This window comes from Zalophus californianus, chromosome 6 (assembly GCF_009762305.2).
Source record: "Zalophus californianus isolate mZalCal1 chromosome 6, mZalCal1.pri.v2, whole genome shotgun sequence".
Lineage (NCBI taxonomy): Eukaryota > Metazoa > Chordata > Mammalia > Carnivora > Otariidae > Zalophus > Zalophus californianus.
This window is the reverse complement of record NC_045600.1, coordinates 111,360,456-111,378,674: the sequence shown is the minus strand read 5'-3', so window position 1 is coordinate 111,378,674 and position 18,219 is coordinate 111,360,456. Positions and strand designations below refer to the sequence as shown.

At 35.9% G+C, this 18,219-nt stretch overlaps 1 protein-coding gene across 11 annotated transcripts in view; it reads left to right on the top strand.

Moving 5' to 3' along the window:
• MYO9A (myosin IXA) overlaps window positions 1–18,219 on the top strand; it is a 347,057-nt gene that overhangs the window by 155,857 nt on the left and 172,981 nt on the right. For all 11 annotated transcript variants that reach the window (XM_027572325.2, XM_027572329.1, XM_027572328.1 and 8 more), the window contains 3 exons: window positions 5,333–5,454; window positions 10,697–10,838; window positions 16,602–16,797. In XM_027572325.2, coding sequence (XP_027428126.1) covers window positions 5,333–5,454; window positions 10,697–10,838; window positions 16,602–16,797 — 460 coding nt within the window. The remainder of the gene's footprint in view (window positions 1–5,332; window positions 5,455–10,696; window positions 10,839–16,601; window positions 16,798–18,219) is intronic.

The following is an 18,219-nucleotide window of genomic DNA, read 5'->3' as shown; positions in this document are numbered from 1 at the left end:
AGGCTTGAGAATCTGAGAAGATGAACAGGGTTTTCTCCAGATTCAAGAACAAGGAAGAACCTGCTGGTAACTCCTACAGGTTTTCTGCTTCAGACCTTAAAGGGTTACATCTTAGAAGTAAAGATAAACCAGAAATAGATCAGGCATCTTAGGGACTGAAGCCCAGTTTAAAATTTTCTCAGTTCCAGTTGGGTTAAAAGAGTATAGAATTCCTAATGTTCTTAGCCACCTGCCAAGAGCAAATTCACCGTCCAGTGGAGGAAGAGATCATCCTAGTGCTAAAATTATCTGTATGATTTTTCATATACAGGATCCAGCATTCAGTATTTTTCCTTTCCTTTTTTTTTTTTTTAAGATTTTATTTATTTGTCAGAGAGAGAGAGAGCACAAACGGGGAGCAGCAGGTAGAGGGAGAAGCAGGCTCCCCGCTGAGCAAGGAGCCTGATACGGGACTTGATGCCAGGACCCTGGGATCGTGATCTGAGCCGAAGGCAGACACTTAACTGACTGAACTACCTAGGCGTCCCTAACAGATTTTTAAAGCAAATACTTATTTGACATATATAGATAACTGCAAATTTACAGAATGTGTAAGATTTGTTTGTATACTGGACCATAACACAAGGCTCAAATTTCAAGGATTGAAACCATACATATTTAAATACCATAAAGAAATTATGCCTGAAACCAACAATCAAAAGATAACTGGAAAGAACCTTTATGGGTAAAAATTAATTAATGCACTTCTACATAGTCTAGAGGTTGAGGAAAATATACTGAACTGAATGAAAATATTGCATCTTAAAACTTGTAGCTCAGTCGTTAAGCGTCTGCCTTCGGCTCAGGTCATGGTCCCAGGATCCTGGGATAGAGCCCCACATCGGGCTCCCTGCTCAGCAGGAAGCCTGCTTCTCCCTCTCGCACTCCCCCTGCTTGTGTTCCCTCTCTTGCTGTGTCTGTCTCTGTCAAATAAATAAAATCTTCAAACAAACAAACAAACAAAAACTTGTGGGATGTAACCAAAGATGTATTTAGAGGAAAATTTTATAGCTGTTAGAAGATTTTAAAATTGAAGAGCAATGATATATATAAATATCCATCCCAACAAATTGGAAAAAGATCCGCAGACTAAACCAAAGGAAAGTATAAAGAAGGAAATAATGAAGATAAGAGAGGAAATTAAATAAGAGTGAAAACAAATATGCCATGGAAGAAGATCAACAAAGTCAAAAGTATTACTTTGAAATGGCTAATAAGACCCCTCAAGAAATTCATCCAAATGAGTGACAGAGAGACAGAGAGTGATATAAATAATCAGAATTCCAGTTATAAAGAGGACTTCACTGTGGAGCCTACACATATTAAAAAGATAATAGTATACACTAAACAGCTTTATGTCCATAAGTACACTTATGAAATGATATGGAAAAAATATTTTCAAAACTGACACAGAATACAAAATCTGATTCTTACAAGTATTAAAAATATTGAATGTGTAATTAAAAGCCTTTCTATAAAGAACATTTTAAACCAAGATGGCTCCATTGGTGAATTTTGCCAACACTGAAAGAATTAATATCAGTTTGACATATATTCTTATGTGGAATAGAAAAAGATGGGACAATTCACAATGCATTTTAGGAGGCTAAGATAATACTGATATCCACATCTTTTAGGGATATTATTAGAAGTGAAAATTAAAGTGAATTTCACTCATAAGCATAGATTAAAAAATTCTAAACAAATATTAGCAGACTAAATCCAGCAAGATAATGTAGAAGGATAATATATGAGAACCAAGTGGAGTTTTTTTCTGGTGTGTGCTACATCTAATCATCAATCGATTTAATTCATCTATTAACAAAATGGGGAAAAAACTTACGGTTATTTCAATAGAAGCATTTGATAAAATTGCATAACCATTCATGTTAAAAAATATCCTCGGCAAACTAAGTATAGAAGGGAACTTCCTGATAAAGGGCATTTACAAAAATCTATAAATAATATCAAACTTAATGGCAACAGATGAATCCCTATGACTAAGGCAGGGATTTTTCCTCAGAGTTTTTATTGATGAACATAGACATGTGAGGACATCCAAATGGAGGGTAAACATAGGAAAAGATTTTTCACTTATTAGTCATCAGAGAATTAAAATTAAAACCACAGTGAGATACCCCTAGGCATTCATGAGAATGACAAAATGAAAAAAACTGATAATACAAATATTAGAGATACTGTTCATGGGAAAGTCCCATACATGGGTGATGGTTGCATAAATTGGTACACGTACTTTAGCAAGCTGCTTGGCAGTATCTGCTGAGGTTACTATACATGTGTAGTTTAGAAGCCTGTGTTTTCAGTTTCAACATGCATATAAATGCACACTAAAACTTTTGTGCACAAATGTTAATAATGGCATTTTTAATTGCTAAAAATTAGAAATAACTGTAATGTCTATCAGTAGTGCAGTGGGTGAATAAATTGCATATAAATACTGCACAGCATTGGTTTTCAAAGTATTGTTCTCCTATCCCTACTGGTAGCATCACCGAAGAACTTGTTAGAAATGCAAATATTGGACCCCACTCTGTACCTACTTATTCAGAAATTTTGGGCCTGGGGCCCAGTGGTCTGTGTTTTAATAAGTCCTTTATGTGATTCTGTTGAATATTAAAGTTTGAGAACTAATGCTCTCTCATAGATTTGGCATACTTTTTCTGTAAAGGACCGAATAAGTCTTTTAAGATTTTGGGGCCATGTGGTCTCAATCCTGCTATAACATTGAGAAAGCAGCTGTAGATAAAGCATAAATGAGTGAGTATGATGTTCCACAACCCCTGCCCTACAGCAATTAAAATGAATGCTAAGCAAAATCATTAAGTCAGAGAAAGACAAATACCATATGATTTCACTCATACGTGGAATTTAAGAAACAAAACAGATGAATGTAGGGGAAAGGAAGGAAAAATGAAATAAGATGAAAATGAGAGGGAGGCAAACATAAGAGATGCTTAATTCTAGGAAACAAACTGAGGGTTGCTGGAGGGGAGGTGGTTGGGGGGATGGGGTAACTGGGTGATGGACATTAAGGAGGGCACCTGATGGAATGAGCACTGGGTGTTCTATGCAACTGATGAATCACTAGGTTCTACCCCTGAAACTAATAATACAGTATATGCTAACTAAATTGAATTTAAATAAAGGATTAAAAAAATAGATGAACTTTAGGGTATCATGCTGAGCGAAGTAAGTCAATCAGAGAAAGACATGTATCATATGATCTCACTGATATGAGGAATTCATAATCTCAGGAAACAAACTGAGGGTTGCTGGAGTGGTGGGGGGGTGGGAGGCTGGGGTGGCTGGGTGATAGACATTGGGGAGGGTATGTGCTATGGTGAGTGCTGTGAATTGTGCAAGAATGTTGAATCACAGACCTGTACCTCTGAAACAAATAATACATTATATGTTAAAAAAAAGATAGTAGGAAGGGAAAAATGAAGGGGGGGAATTTGGAGGGGGAGATGAACCATGAGAGACTGTGGACTCAGAAACAAACTGAGGGTTCTAGAAGGGAGGGGGTGGGGGATGGGTTAGCCTGGTGATTGGTATTAAAGAGGGCACGTATTGAATGGAGCACTGGGTGTTATATGCAAACTATGAGTCATGGAACACTATATCAAAAACTAATGATGTAATGTATGGTGATTAACATAACATAACAAAATAAAAAATGCAAAAAAAAATAAATGAACTTTAGATTCATCCTACAAACCTGGATGTGTTTCTGAAACTAATGCTGAGTAAAAAAAAAAGCAAAGTGAAAAGAATATATATTGTATGGCTCTGTTTATATTAGATTTATAAACAGATGAGTCTTATCAGTTTTTTTTTAAGATTTTATTTATTTATTTGACAGAGATAAAGACAGCGAGAGAGGGAACACAGGCAGGCAGAGGGAGAGGGAAAAAGCAGGCTCTCCATTGAGCAGGGAGCCCAGTGTGGGGCTCAATCCCAGGACCCTGGGACCATGACCTGAGCTGAAGGCAGATGCTTAACGACTGAGTCACCCAGGCGACCCTTATCAGTGTTATTAGAAGTTAGGATAATAGTTAACTTTGGCAAGGGGGTGTGAATTGTCATTGGGAAGAGGAGATGAGGGGAGGATTTTGGACTGCTATATTAACGTCTGTAAGAATCCATATGCTTGTTAACCATGCTACAAAAAAGAAACAGGACAAAAAACTTGCTTACTGCTCTGCAGGGTGACCTTTATATAGCAACTAATTTCTTGTGAAATTATTAATTTAAAAGGAAAGAACTAAGCATTTACCTTTCCCAAATTTGCATGTCATCCCTGCACAGGTGTCCTGCTAATATATGTGCTGCTGAAGTGAGCACAGACATTTACTTTTCCCAAGTAGAGTAACTACAGTTTATAGTATACCAGTCTTATTTACAGGTTAATAATAATAATAATAATACCCAAAGAATGATAAAAATAAAAAAATCCCTAATTTGCAAAACCACTATATTTGGAGAGAAGTGTGTGAACATTATCAGTGCATACTAAAGTCATCAGCCGACTGGGGTATTTACTTGGTGCCTAAATATTCTTGCAGTGTAGAAACTTAACCTTCTTTAGATTTCAGGTTTTGAAAAAACAGTTTAAAAGCATCACAAGGATGAATATAAGATTATTTCCCAGTACAGAGAAAAAATAAACAACAATAGGGGCCTAATAGTTGAATAGTTGTTCAGTGCCTGAGCTTTGACTTTTTAAAATCTTGGATTTGAAACTTTTTTTTTTTAACATATTCTAAGGGTGGTTTTTTTTTTTTTAACCCCAAGGGTTTTATTTTACCGAATGAAGTACATATGAATTCCATATGGTATCAGTGATCACTGGAGGTGATGGTTTTTACTTTTCCCAGACATTGTTTCATTAAGTTCATTATTGATAATCCAACAAATACTCAGTCCTTTCTGATGGTTTAGGAGAAATTAGGCTTCTTATATTTTATATTTTTCTTTAGTGCAGTCCTAACATAGTGTGGCTAAAACAAGTCCAAGCCTAAATTTTCACCTGAGTGGTATACAGATAGCGTTGTAACAAAAAAGTTTGATTGTATGTACTTTTTAATGAAAATAGACATATACTGTATGAAGGTTTTATATAACCCAAATTATACATTCTTCCATTGTGTAGGTTTAGTGATTTAAAAGGGAAAAGTTTAGTTCTTTTAAGCCTGGCAAAAGCTTTTCAGTTTTTATTATCATATACCTATTATTTTCTGCAAGATGAATAAATTGTGAATTTATTTCCTAGGAGGAGTATAGAACTGAAGGTATCAGCTGGCACAATATAGATTATATTGATAATACCTGTTGCATAAATCTTATTAGCAAGAAACCAACAGGTCTGCTCCATCTTCTGGATGAAGAAAGCAAGTGAGTATGATTCTTTCAGCAAGTACTTTTCAATCAAAAGTATGATTCTTTTCATTTGGGCTTTTCATGTCTTTTTAAGTCTTAAATTTTCTTCTTACATAATCGATAAGGAGCCAAAGTTTCTCTTGTGTGCATTTTATTGTGTGTGTATGTTTCTAGGAAAATTGGGTGAACTATAATATTGAATGCATTTTTTCCTTGAGTTTTTCCAGATTCTTCTACAGAGTTACTTTGATGTTAAATTTGTTGGCATATTTTTTTTTTGTTGCATATTCCTCTCTTCTTGAATTGAGTTTTATATGAGATGTGTTTGTAGTTTTCATGTTCAGTAGAAAAGAATATCATGATAGATTAGTGATGTCTGCCACAGCTGTGCAGGTGGAAAGTAGCAACATATGCCAAGTATTTGACATCCTTTGTTAGCACTGTGTAGTATACCAAACATATATATAAGCTTCAGAAGTAGAACTTCATATAGCATCCTCCAGAGTGTTTTTAGTACTCTGTAAAGTATTATTTATAGTTATCCTATAAGATGGCAAATCTAGAACTGGAGAAACTGAAGTGATGGAGAGTATGTGAGTTTTCTGTCACTCTTCACTAAAATATTAAGTAACTAAATTAGGTCACTTGATTTCTAGCTATAACCATTATACCCACTGAAGCAAGATATAAAATATTGGGGATTAACTATCATAGGTGGGATGACCATACATCATCAGGTTTGAATGGGACAATCTAAAGTTTATGCCTGTTGTCCAGTTTAGTTATTAAAGGTGCCTACTTTTACTCCCAAATATCCTGGTTTGTATGGTAAGTTGTATGTCACCCTATTAATATGCCATAAACATATAGACTATTTCCATTAATCTAAATGAATTAAAATGCAATTAACACAAAAATATTTTATGTACAAAGTTGTGTAAAAGTTTCTTTTTTGCATTGCTCTATATGCCCTACAACATATATTATCTTTTATAAAATTGTAAGGTTAGTAGTTCTTAACTGCTCACATACCTTACCTCTGGTGTATTTTATCTTGGAAAGCTTCATAGGTGATTTGATACTCAGTGTTGAGAACTATTATGGTTGATGTCAAAATATTAAGCAGTTTTATTTGTTTGAGGTATTTTATGATAACCAAAAGAACACAGTTTAAGCAAGTCTAGAAGAAGATCATATAGATAGTAAGTGATGGACTTGAGATGCAGACACTCCAGGCATTTCTGACTAATTAGCTTGTGCATTGAAGTATTGTCCTATAATGTTTCTCCATAATAGGCTATAGAGTCAGAAGTTCAGGGTTGCATTCCATCTCTGTTAGCTACCTTTGGCAAATCTCTGAATATTCTTGGTTCTTAGTTTTTTGCATGTAAAAAGGCAATGATGAGAAATGATAATGCTGTCTGCTATATATCTTAAGGTGGTTGTGAGTAGCAAATTGAGATAGCTGAGTATGTAATTAAAACATGAATAGAGGAAGGGGTTTTTGTTTGGCCTGTCATTCCTTATGTAAAATATTTTGAGTTCACATCTTATTATACAAAGACTATATTTCCCTGGTCACTTGCTACCTCACATAGATATAAATATTGCCCAATAAGAGAATATTAACTCTGCCATTACCCAGAAAATCCTGGGGGTAAGCCATGTGGCCAGAAATTACACAGAGACAGATTTTGGCTCAGTGTACGAAAGAACTTTCTAATCATTAGAGCTGATTAGCAGCTGCTTTATAAAGTAATAAAATTTCCCATTATAGTAATTCTTTTGCATCATCTTTCAGGGTATTGTTGATGGTAGGAGACTAGAGTGAATAACCTCTTTTTTTTTTTTTTTAAGATTTTATTTATTTGAGAGAGAGAGAGCAAGCATGAGTGGTGGGGAGGGGCAGAGGGAGAGGGAGAAGCAGACTCCCTGCTGAGCAGGGAGCCCTACTTGGGGCTCAATCCCAGGACCCCGGGATCATGACCTGAGCTGAAGGCAGATGCTTAACTGACTGAGACACCCAGGTACCCCTGGACACCCAGGTACCCCTGGACAAATAACTTCTTAATTGTCCCTTCAATTATGCTTCTATAATCAGTCCTCCATAAAAACTTTTTATAGATTCTATTATTATTTTCTTCACTTTATGTGTCAGTCCTGTTGTTTTTACCTCCTCTTGTAAAAGGACCACTTTGCTCTGTGCTTTAACATCCCAGAAGATGCAAAGGCATGAAATGTTTTCTCTCTGCCAGAGTTGGATTGAAAGTAAGTTAGTCACATTTAGGAAGGCTCTTTGGGGAACTCCTTTGAGTAGTTTTCCTCTAAAAATTGTTTTGTTCTATAGGGAATATGTAACATGAAATATATCCTTAGCGGTGTTCCCACCTCATTCAGTATTGTTCATAGTGCTTCAGGTGCGTGGGTCAGAGTCTTGTTTAATCTTTTCTCTGTTATCTCTTGGCTGTTTGACCTCGGGCAAGTTATTTAAGCTTGACTGTAAAGGATGCAGCATGAAATTTAGAAAGAAGGAGAAGAATAAGCAAAGTTAGGTGTGAGCAGGATGTTAGGAGTGTTACCAGTCTTTACTTCGGTATTCAAAGTGTGATGTGTTGACAGCAGGACTGGCAGCCCCTTGACGCTTGTTAGAAATGCAGAATCTTTGACTTCCACCCTAGTCTTCTTTTAACAAATGAAATTAAGATCAGAGCATTCATTTAGGATAGCATTTTGTCAGTCTTGCCTGCTCATAAGAATTACCTGGGGAACTTGGAAATAGTACTGGTCATCATGACCCTAGCATCACTTCAGTAAAATCACAGGAATGGGGTCGAGGTATTGGTATTTTTGAAAGCTAAAGAAACACAGAAAGAAGCATGGAAACACTAATCTAAAGCTTCCTGGCAGATAGCCTTTGCGGAACACTAGATGGAAGAGCTTTGAAATGCACAATAATGTCTGATTTGCCTCTGTTCCAAACTCTTTTACTTGATATTGCAGTGTGTATCCACAAGTGTTTGTTGAATATAGGACATATGGAGAGCTTTTCTTTCCATCTTTCCTCGTTTGGAATAAAAACTGTTCTCATATATGTCTTCCTTTGAAAATTTATTTTCTCCATTTGAAAGTAAGAAAAATAAATCACAAGCTTTTTGATTGCTTGGAGGATTACTTAGAGACAATGAGATAAGTATCCTTCCTGAAGAAAAGCATCCTGCTGTGAAGTAGTGAGGCATAAGTTTGCAGAGGCTGAGTTTGGGTCTAGGCTTATGAGCTTGGATTTGGTCTCTTTACCTTGGTGATCCATAAATTGTACTGAGTAGGGGAGGCACATGATTAAAGGAGTATTATAGGAAAATTTTTTTTGATTTGGTGACTTGAAACAAGGTAAGATTAGAGTACTGAGACTACTGTAGAGGCTGTCACTGTACTCTCTGTTTCAAATTGCAAGAGTTATAGTCCATTCTAGAATGGCTTTAGAGTTCTGGAATGGACGGGGAGAGCTGGATGGTGAAGGTGTTTTGAGGAAGGGATAGTACTTGAATGCAAAAGCAGGCCTAGATGAATAGGAAAATGGCAGTGTTGGCAACGTTAGAAAGTAGGTAACTTTTATGTCTTCCCTATAGGATGCCAGCTAGTGTTAGATGTTTTTACCAGTGTTATTTAATTCTGTTAACATTGCGATACCTCATTGTACTCATTTATGGAAACTAGTTCTTAAAGCTTGCCGTAGGTCACATACAGAACTGGTAATCTAAACTATGACTATCTGACACCAAAGGCCATTCTCCTTCCTGACTCTAATACATATAACATAATTAACTATTTCTCTTGTAATTTTGGAGTCATTTCTACACATTAGATTTTGTATTCAGCATCTTTACAACCTCATGTCACGTTATTTCTCATTATTTCAACTCTGATTAAATGAAACTTTTCTGAAAGATACTTGCTTTCTCCTTTTTCTGTCAATGATATTTCCTCTATATGAAACTCCTACCCAACCTTTAACATTTAGCTCATAATCGCCTCCTATATCTTCTTTGAATCTTCCCATTATTCCCAACCACGAGTGATTTTTTTCTTTTCTAAACTTTTGTTTAAAAAATAATTTATTTGTTATTTGAGAGAGATTGAGGGAGAGAGAGGAGAAGAGGGAGGAGGATAAGCAGACTGTGCTGAGTGCAGAGCTGACCTGTGGGGTTCAACCCCAGGACCCCGAGACCATGACCCAAGCTGAAACCAAGAGTTGGAAATTAATTAATTAATTTTTAAAGATTTTATTTATTTGAGAGAGAGACAGACAGAGATAGTGACAGAGCAGGAGTGGGGAGGAGAGGGAGAAGCAGGCTCCCCACTGAGCAGGGAGCCCGATGCGGGGCTCGATCCCAGGACCCTGGGACCAGGACCTGAGCCGAAGGCAGACGCTTAACGACTGAGCCACCCAGGCACCCGCTAAACTTTTATATTCCTGTATTTGCTATCATGTAATTATTTCTTAATAAGTAGATATGAAATGCTCATCAATGAATATAAACCATTGAGACATATTTGAAATAATAATAGATATAGTATAAAATTATGTAGTTACTGGTATAGGTAAGAAAATTGCTACTTTATATATGAAGAAATAGGAAAACAGAAGATGACTATGAACTTAAGACCTGTCCAAATTGAGAGATCATTTTCTGTTTGGAAGTTCTTGGCCCGAACAATGTATCATTTGAGTTTTATTATCCTATAGGTATTACAGAAGTGCCACACAATGCAACCTGAGCTAAATATCTAAAGACCTGAATTAATTTTTTTTAAGATTTTATTTATTTATTAGAGAGAGAATGAGAGACAGAGGGCACGAGAGGGAGGACAGTCAGAGGGAGAAGCAGACCCCCCGCTGAGCAGGGAGCCCAATGCGGGACTCGATCCCAGGACTCCAGGATCATGACACGAGCCGAAGGCAGTCGCTTAACCAACTGAGCCACCCAGGCGCCCCGACCTGAGTTAATTTCTTAGTTCTACAACTTGCAAAGCGTGAGTTTGGGCAAATCGTGACTTTTGATCCCTCATCTATAAAACACCAGTCCTTCTTATACTCACTTTTTAGCTTGTTAGAATCAGATTAGATAATGTAAGTGAAAACTCATTGTAATTTGCTGTAAATGTGTTACATGGCAATGTAATTATAATGTATTAAAAAAAAGACTATATTAACAGCTACATCTTTCTTTAGTGTTTTTGTTTTTTGTTTTTGATTCAGCTTTCCACAGGCTACAAATCAAACATTGCTAGATAAATTTAAGCATCAACATGAAGAGAATTCTTACATTGAATTTCCAGCCGTGATGGAGCCTGCTTTCATCATAAAGCATTATGCTGGGAAAGTAAAATATGGGGTAAAGGTCAGTAAATTTCTCATTAATATGCCTTCAGGGTAAAAGTGTTTTCTTTACTGTATGTATTATCATCCCTGTCACACTGCCTTCTCTGTAGTTTATGGAGGCTCTTGATCAGTAACAGTTGGAGACTTAAAGATACTACTAACATTCAGATTCTACCTTGCAACATATTACTGTCTTATGTGATATTTTTGTTGGTTTCCTCCTATAGATAAACTCAGCATCAGTCCCTTCTAATAGTTTTTTTAAATCTGAAGAATAGATAGCATCAGTATATCTTGAAACTAATATTTCATTATGTAGTTTGTTGAATTTTTCTCTTCTCTGCATCCGGGAGGCTTAACAGAGGCTTCATATCTTTATGCACCATTTGGTATTTGTGAGCTTGCACTCCCAGTGAATATATTGAAACTTTTAACTCCTGTGGAGGGGAATCTTCATAATTGTGGCCATTTCTTATTTGTAATTAGTGAGCCTGTTACCTTTCAACCACTTGGTGTTTAAGTCTGTCATTTAAGATAATTTCCCAGGCAAGGCAGAGAATAGTGGAGCAATATATTTTCTCTTGGGTCTTGAGGTGAGAGTCACAACTAAAATCACTCATTCATCTGTAAATGATTGACTTATTCACAAAGTACCTGTTAAACACAGACTATGTGTCAGACTCTGTGCTTGGGGGCTTGGAATGACTTAGTGATAAACCAGACAGACATGTTCTTGGCTCAGCATATACAAGCATGCACGCATGTGTGTATAACATGGATAAATGGGATATTGCTATAAATAAATGAATGGGTTCTAGGAAAGAAGAGTAGTGAAATAGTGGACTTTGAATTTGGAGATCCATGAATACCTCTCTGAGAACTTAAATTTTGAGAGTTAACCTGAAGCAAGTGTCACCTTGGTGAGGAGTTGGGATGATGAATATTCCAGGCCATGAGATAGGAAAGAATTAATATGTTAAAATAATTGAAAACAAGTCAGTGTTAGTAGATTATGGTGAGCAAGGGGGAGATAGTGAATGAAACGAATTTAGAGAATGAATAGCAAGTTAATTCTTCATGGCTTTTAGACCAAGTTAAATGAGTTTGGTTTTTATGGAAGTTATTATGGGGAACCATGAAAAGATTTTAAACAGGTTGTGATTTGTGTTTTTAAAAGATTGCTTTGATTACTTTGAGGAGAAGAAACAGCAGAGGATGAAGAGTGGAAGCTGGGAGGTCAATTTTTTTAATAGTTGAGGTGAAATGTTAAGGTAAACTGAACCACAGGGGTGGCAGTAGAGTTGGAGAAAATATAGATGATTATGAGATATATTTTGGAAGTTTAAGTGGTAGGACCTGATTGATGGATCCTAGCTAAGTAAGTGACTTCTGGCTATAGCTGATGGGTGAATTTGAAGTGTTATTTCAAGATGGAAAAGACAGAAAGGAACAGATTTTAGAACAAACATTAAGAATAATAGAGTGGAATCATGGTACTCATGGTACTCATGGCTGGGGGCTGGGGGAATTGAGATATTGGGCAAAAGATACAAACTTGCAGTTAGAAGATGAATAAGTTCTGGAGATCTAATGCACAGCATTGAGATTATAATTAACATTGTGATAATAACATTGTCTTCAAAGTTCTTAAGAGACCAGATTTTAGATGTTCTTACCACAGAAAAGAAATGATAAGTTCTATGACCTGATGGAGGTATTAGCTAATGCTATAGTAGTAGTCATATTGCAGTATATAAATGTATCAAATCAACACATTGTATACCTTATACATTATATGTTATATCTCAATTTTAAAAAAAGATTTTAAAATGCAGTTTAAAACAAAAACAAGAAAACGAGCTATAAAATCATACAGTGAGGTGCATAAATCTAAAGTGTACAAATTTCTGTCATGCCCCTTCCCTACTCATTCTCCCCCATTTAGAAATAACCACTATCCTCATTTTTTGTCCTTAGAGTTACTTGTTATTACAATATTTCAGGTGAATGGAATCATATAATATATACACTCATGCCTGTGATTGATCATCCTTAGATAGGTTGAAAGTAAATTAATGGAAAAAATATATATAGAAAAAATATATATGGAAAGTAGAAGGATGCAAAAATGTATACCACCCAAACCCTAACTAAAAGGAATTATTATCAGACAAGGTAGACTTTAAGGCAAGAAGTATTACTAAAGATGAAGAGGCACATTTCATACCAATAAAAGGGGCCAGTTTGATAGGAAGACACAATCCTCAAAAGTTGTATGTACTTAATGTTTGATTCAATATATAAAGCCCAAAGGGCGGACAAAAGTGGACTAGAAAAATCCATCTAGTTGTAGCTTTTAATACATATCTCTTAGTAACTAATAGAATAAGACACAAAGTCAGTAAAAACTAAAAATTTGAACAGGATTATTAAAAACTGACTTACTTGGCATATCATAAGGATAGCTAGACAGTCTTTGAGTGTTTAAACACAATTCTTCTATGAAACCCATGAGCCAAAGAAGAAATCACAATTACAATGCTAATTTTACTACTTATTTTTTTATATTTAAAGATTTTATTTATTTATTTGAGAGAGAGAGAGACAGAGACAGAGATAGCGAGAGTGAGCACCACCGGGGAGGAGAGGGAGAAGCAGACTCCCCACTGGGCGGGGAGCCCAACGAGGGGCTTGATCCCAGGACGCTGGGATCATGACCTGAGCTGAAGGCAGATGCTTAACTGACTAAGTCACCTAGGTGCCCCTACAATGCTAATTTTAAACTGAGCATTAATGAAAATACAACATATTAAAATTTGCAGAATCTGTAGCAATTGGTAGGATGCATTTAAAGCAATAATTTATAATTTTAAATGCATATATTAGGAAAAGTGGTTGAAAGGAATTATCTAAGGTTCCATTTCAAGAAACTGAAAAAAGAACAGCAGATTAACCCCCCGCCCCAATTAGAGGGAAATAATAAAGGGAAGACTAGAAATTAATGCAGTAGAAAGCAGACATGCAATAGAGAAATTAACAAAGTCAAAAATTGGTTCTTTGAAAAGATAACAGAAAATAATAAAAGGTAATAGAAAATAATCTATAATAGAAAAAAGATTTTAAAAATACAGATATCAGAAAACTACATACTCAACAGATATTAAAAAGGGTCTGAACATATTTGCCAATAAATTTGACAACATAAATAAAATGGAGAATTCCATGAAAAACTTACATATCAAAACTGACACCAGAAATATAGGAAAACCTGAGACTCCTATTTCTGTTAAATAATTTGAATCAGCAGTTTAAATTTCCCCACAGAGGCAATTCCATGCCTGTATGGTTTCACTGGCAAATGCTTCAAAACATTTAAGTAATACTAGTCTTATGCATTCTCTTTCAAGTTTGAGATACCTTTAAGATGTATAAATGGATCTCAGACATAACAAGAAAGGTCTGAGCTGGAAATACAGATTGGGCTTCATCATATAGATAGTGTTTAAAGCCATTACTATGGTTGCGATCCCCTGATGTCAGATGATTGAGTGAAAATTGTAGGAGTACGTAAGAGCAAACCCTAAGAATTTCAAATATGGAACCAGCAATAGGGTAAGTAGTAAATCACAAAATGTATTGTTAATAGAAACCAAGAGAAAATTTTTAAAACGAATTAGATGGGATTAGTTTATGAAATGTACTTAGAAATATGGAACTATGAAGACAGATGAGACATTACATTTGGAAAATAAAGGTTTCCATCAACATTTGACACTCACCATGGGAAAGAATTTTAGAATTTTACTTTGTACAGTGTAGTTGTTAATCGGATGGACTGGTCTTCAGTATAGAACAGACATATCAGTATAGAACAGACATATGTTTCAGTTCCTGTAGTACTTATTATGTTTGATCTTTGTCAAGCTTCTTTATCTTTCTGTTTACTTATCAGTAAAGTATGGTTTGTAATTCTGCTTTATTAAGTAATTGTTAGAATTGAATAAGTTATGTATAGTGCTTAACTTCGTGCCTGACATCTTGTTTGCCCTTGGTAGGTATTAGCTGCTGATGGTGGTGGTGGTGATTTGGATTTGAAAATTTTTAATCAGTTTTACTAACTTTTATAATATATACTTTTGCTGAAAGGGTGTTTAGGGACAAGCCAAGGACCAAGATTTCTGGCTTGTTTCTCCTTTTCCCCTGTTCTTAGGAGAACAAAGAGTAGGAAAGGAAACCCCTAAAGGACGACAAACTGCCTTCTGGAAAACATCATACTAGGCATGCTCCTCATAGAATTCTGAGTTAGAGCTGTTCTGTGAAGTTGCACCAACTCTGAGTGATTTACTTACCAAGCTTTAATCCTTTTATCTGGGTGTGGTTACGGCCTAATGCCTAGACTATACATATCAGTCTGGAACCTTCTTCCACAAGTGTAAACTTTTTGTTCTCCTCCTCTTTCTGTGGGATATTTTAACCCATTTCTTCTGTTATATCCCCGCCATCCCCCATTGGCAGGTGGTTTGTACTGCCTATTTATAGTCCTTAGGTAATACATACATTTTCTGAAGTCTCTGTAGGACTCATAGGCACATATATTCATCTGCCTACTTGATGTCTGTATGCAGATATAATATAGTGCTGATGAGTGGCTGTCTTTGAACCCCTTTTCTACTTACTGTGTGATAGGGGCCAAGATAGTTAATCTCTCTGTGACTGAGTTTCTTCAAGTATAAAATAGGAATAATGATAATAATATCTGTCTCAAGCAATTATTAGGTGGATGAAATGAGCTTAAATGAGATAACACATGTAAAATGCTTAGAAGAGTGCCACATGCATATTAACCTTTCAATAAATGTTACTTGCTGCTATCGATATCCTCACCATCTCAGATTTCACTTGCACAAAACTGATCTCTTGATCTCATTTCCTATCCATAAACCTTCTCTTTTCTCTGGATTTCTCCATATCAATATGGTACCTCTACCTAGTTCCTTAAACCCAAAATATAGGTGTTAACCTTATTCCCTCATTTTCTCACCATGCTCTAATATACCAGCAAATTCTTTGCCTTACTTCCAAAACGTATCCCAAATATAATAATTATTTTCCCTTTATGCTGTTACCACCAACGTAATCTAGATCACCTTCACCTTTTATTTGGAATATTGCAATAGTTAGTCTCCCTTTCTCCATTCTTTCAATAAATTCATTCCCTCTGTGGCATCCATGGTATTTATAAAACATCATTTAGCTTCCATTGGCTTTCCTTTATACTTGAATAAAATCTACAAACTCCTAACTCAGGCTTGCATAGTCTATTTATTTGCCAAATCTTCCACCACTCTCACCCTTGCCCAGAATGTTCCAGCCCCTGGTCTTACTGCTTGTCTCCTAACTTGTCCTACCACCTATAGGTAGTAGGTGTTGTGTTCTCTTTGTTTGGAACGCTGTTCCTTGTTTTCTCCTGTCTGGCTCCTTTCTGTTATTCAACTGTCTGGTCATTTTATGTGACCAGAGAGGCTCTTCGGAGGCTTCAGAGAGGCTCTCTTTTTAACAAGTTGCAATAAAATTGTGGAACATTCACTGTCATTTAAATGTATTACAGAATTCAATAGTTTTGGGTTGGCTGGGACTTTATAAAAGGTATCTGGTCCAGTTAGCTACCTAGAACAGAAATCACTTCTATAGTCCTTGTTAAGCCACTTTTCAAACATGTCACCCATTATCTTCTTGGTTCAATAATTTTTTCAAAAATAACACTGGTACTTTTTTCATGTAGGATTTCCGGGAAAAAAATACAGATCACATGCGCCCTGACATTGTAGCTCTTCTGAGAAGTAGCAAGAATGCATTTATCTCTGGGATGATTGGAATTGATCCCGTAGCTGTTTTCCGATGGGCAGTTCTCAGAGCTTTTTTCAGAGCCATGGTTGCTTTCAGGGAAGCTGGGAAAAGACACATTCAGAGAAAAACTGGTAAGCAGTAGGTATTAGTATTCTACCATACTTCGTCTTTTAGTTTTTTACCTCTCTTAAGGAGTAGAGACATAATTTGTTCTCTTCTGTTTTCTTACTATATCCTAACATCATTTTCAGATCTGATTAGTTCCAGTGTACTTTATATGATTGAGTTAAGTGAATATATGGTGTTTGTGTGTATTTATGTGTTGGTACATTTTTTTTTTTTAGTATATGTGCTGCCGAAGCGAGCACAGTGTGTTGGTACGTTTTTATTAATAAATAATGAGAGGAGTAATGTATGGGAAGCACCTGATATTTCATAGACAGTAAGACATTGGTAAAATTTTTAAACAAAATGATACTTTACCATTTACTTATATAGAATTAAACATTGATATCTTTCTTTATTTTCTTATGTAATAGTTTTTATGCAGATGAAACATACTTTAATGTGGAAGCATAAATCAGGAGATAGAAAAATTGGGATGGAGGTACGGCAGTCTAGTGGAGATAACCTGACTTCAGTAATCAGTCAAGTGTCATTTCTTCTCTTGACTGATTTTGTGACTATTAGCAGTTTTTTTTCAAAATTCAAAATTGTGGGGTAAGGCCAGATAATACATGTATCTGTTTGTGAATGTTAATTTTTTTCCCTACCCTTAATTTAGTTCATTGGATTTTACTTTGAAATTTAGAAACAAATGGAGCAGGATACTTTTTTTGTGTCTCTTCCCCTTAAATCATGAAATACTATAGTTCACAATCTGCAGGAAGGCATCTTATCTTCATAAGCACTTGTCACCTAATGGAAACCACACCGTTGCTTGCTGTAGCTCTGGCCTTAGACAGATAATTGCTGCATAGTGAGGATTTACTAATATATATGTAGCCATTTAAAATAAAGTGTTCTGCCCAGAGAAGCTTCAGTAGAAGTACGCTAGGACACATCTGTACTTTCAGGACTCCCAGATTTACTTACATGGCATTTCGGCATGTGCACTAGCAGTACAACTTTTAAGTTCAGCTTTTACATATTTCAAATGAATACATGTATTTGGGAGATTGTATTTCTAAAATGAGAGGGAAAAGCTAATTGAACTTAGCTTCTGTTTTTCATATTATAATATATACAAACTGGCTTTTGTAGATAGGGAGAAATACAGTTTTTTGGAAAATAAAAGGAATATCTTTTTTTTTTAAAGATTTTATTTATTTATTCATGAGAGACAGAGGGAGAGAGAGAGGGAGAGAGAGAGAGAGAAGCAGAGGAAGAAGCAGGCTCCCAAGGAGCAGGGAGCCCGATGCGGGACTCGATCCCAGGACCCTGGGATCATGACCCGAGCCGAAGGCAGACGCTTAACCATCTGAGCCACACAGGCGCCCTAAAAGGAATATCTTAAACCTGCTTTACTTTTTACAAAATTATTTCTAAGAGGT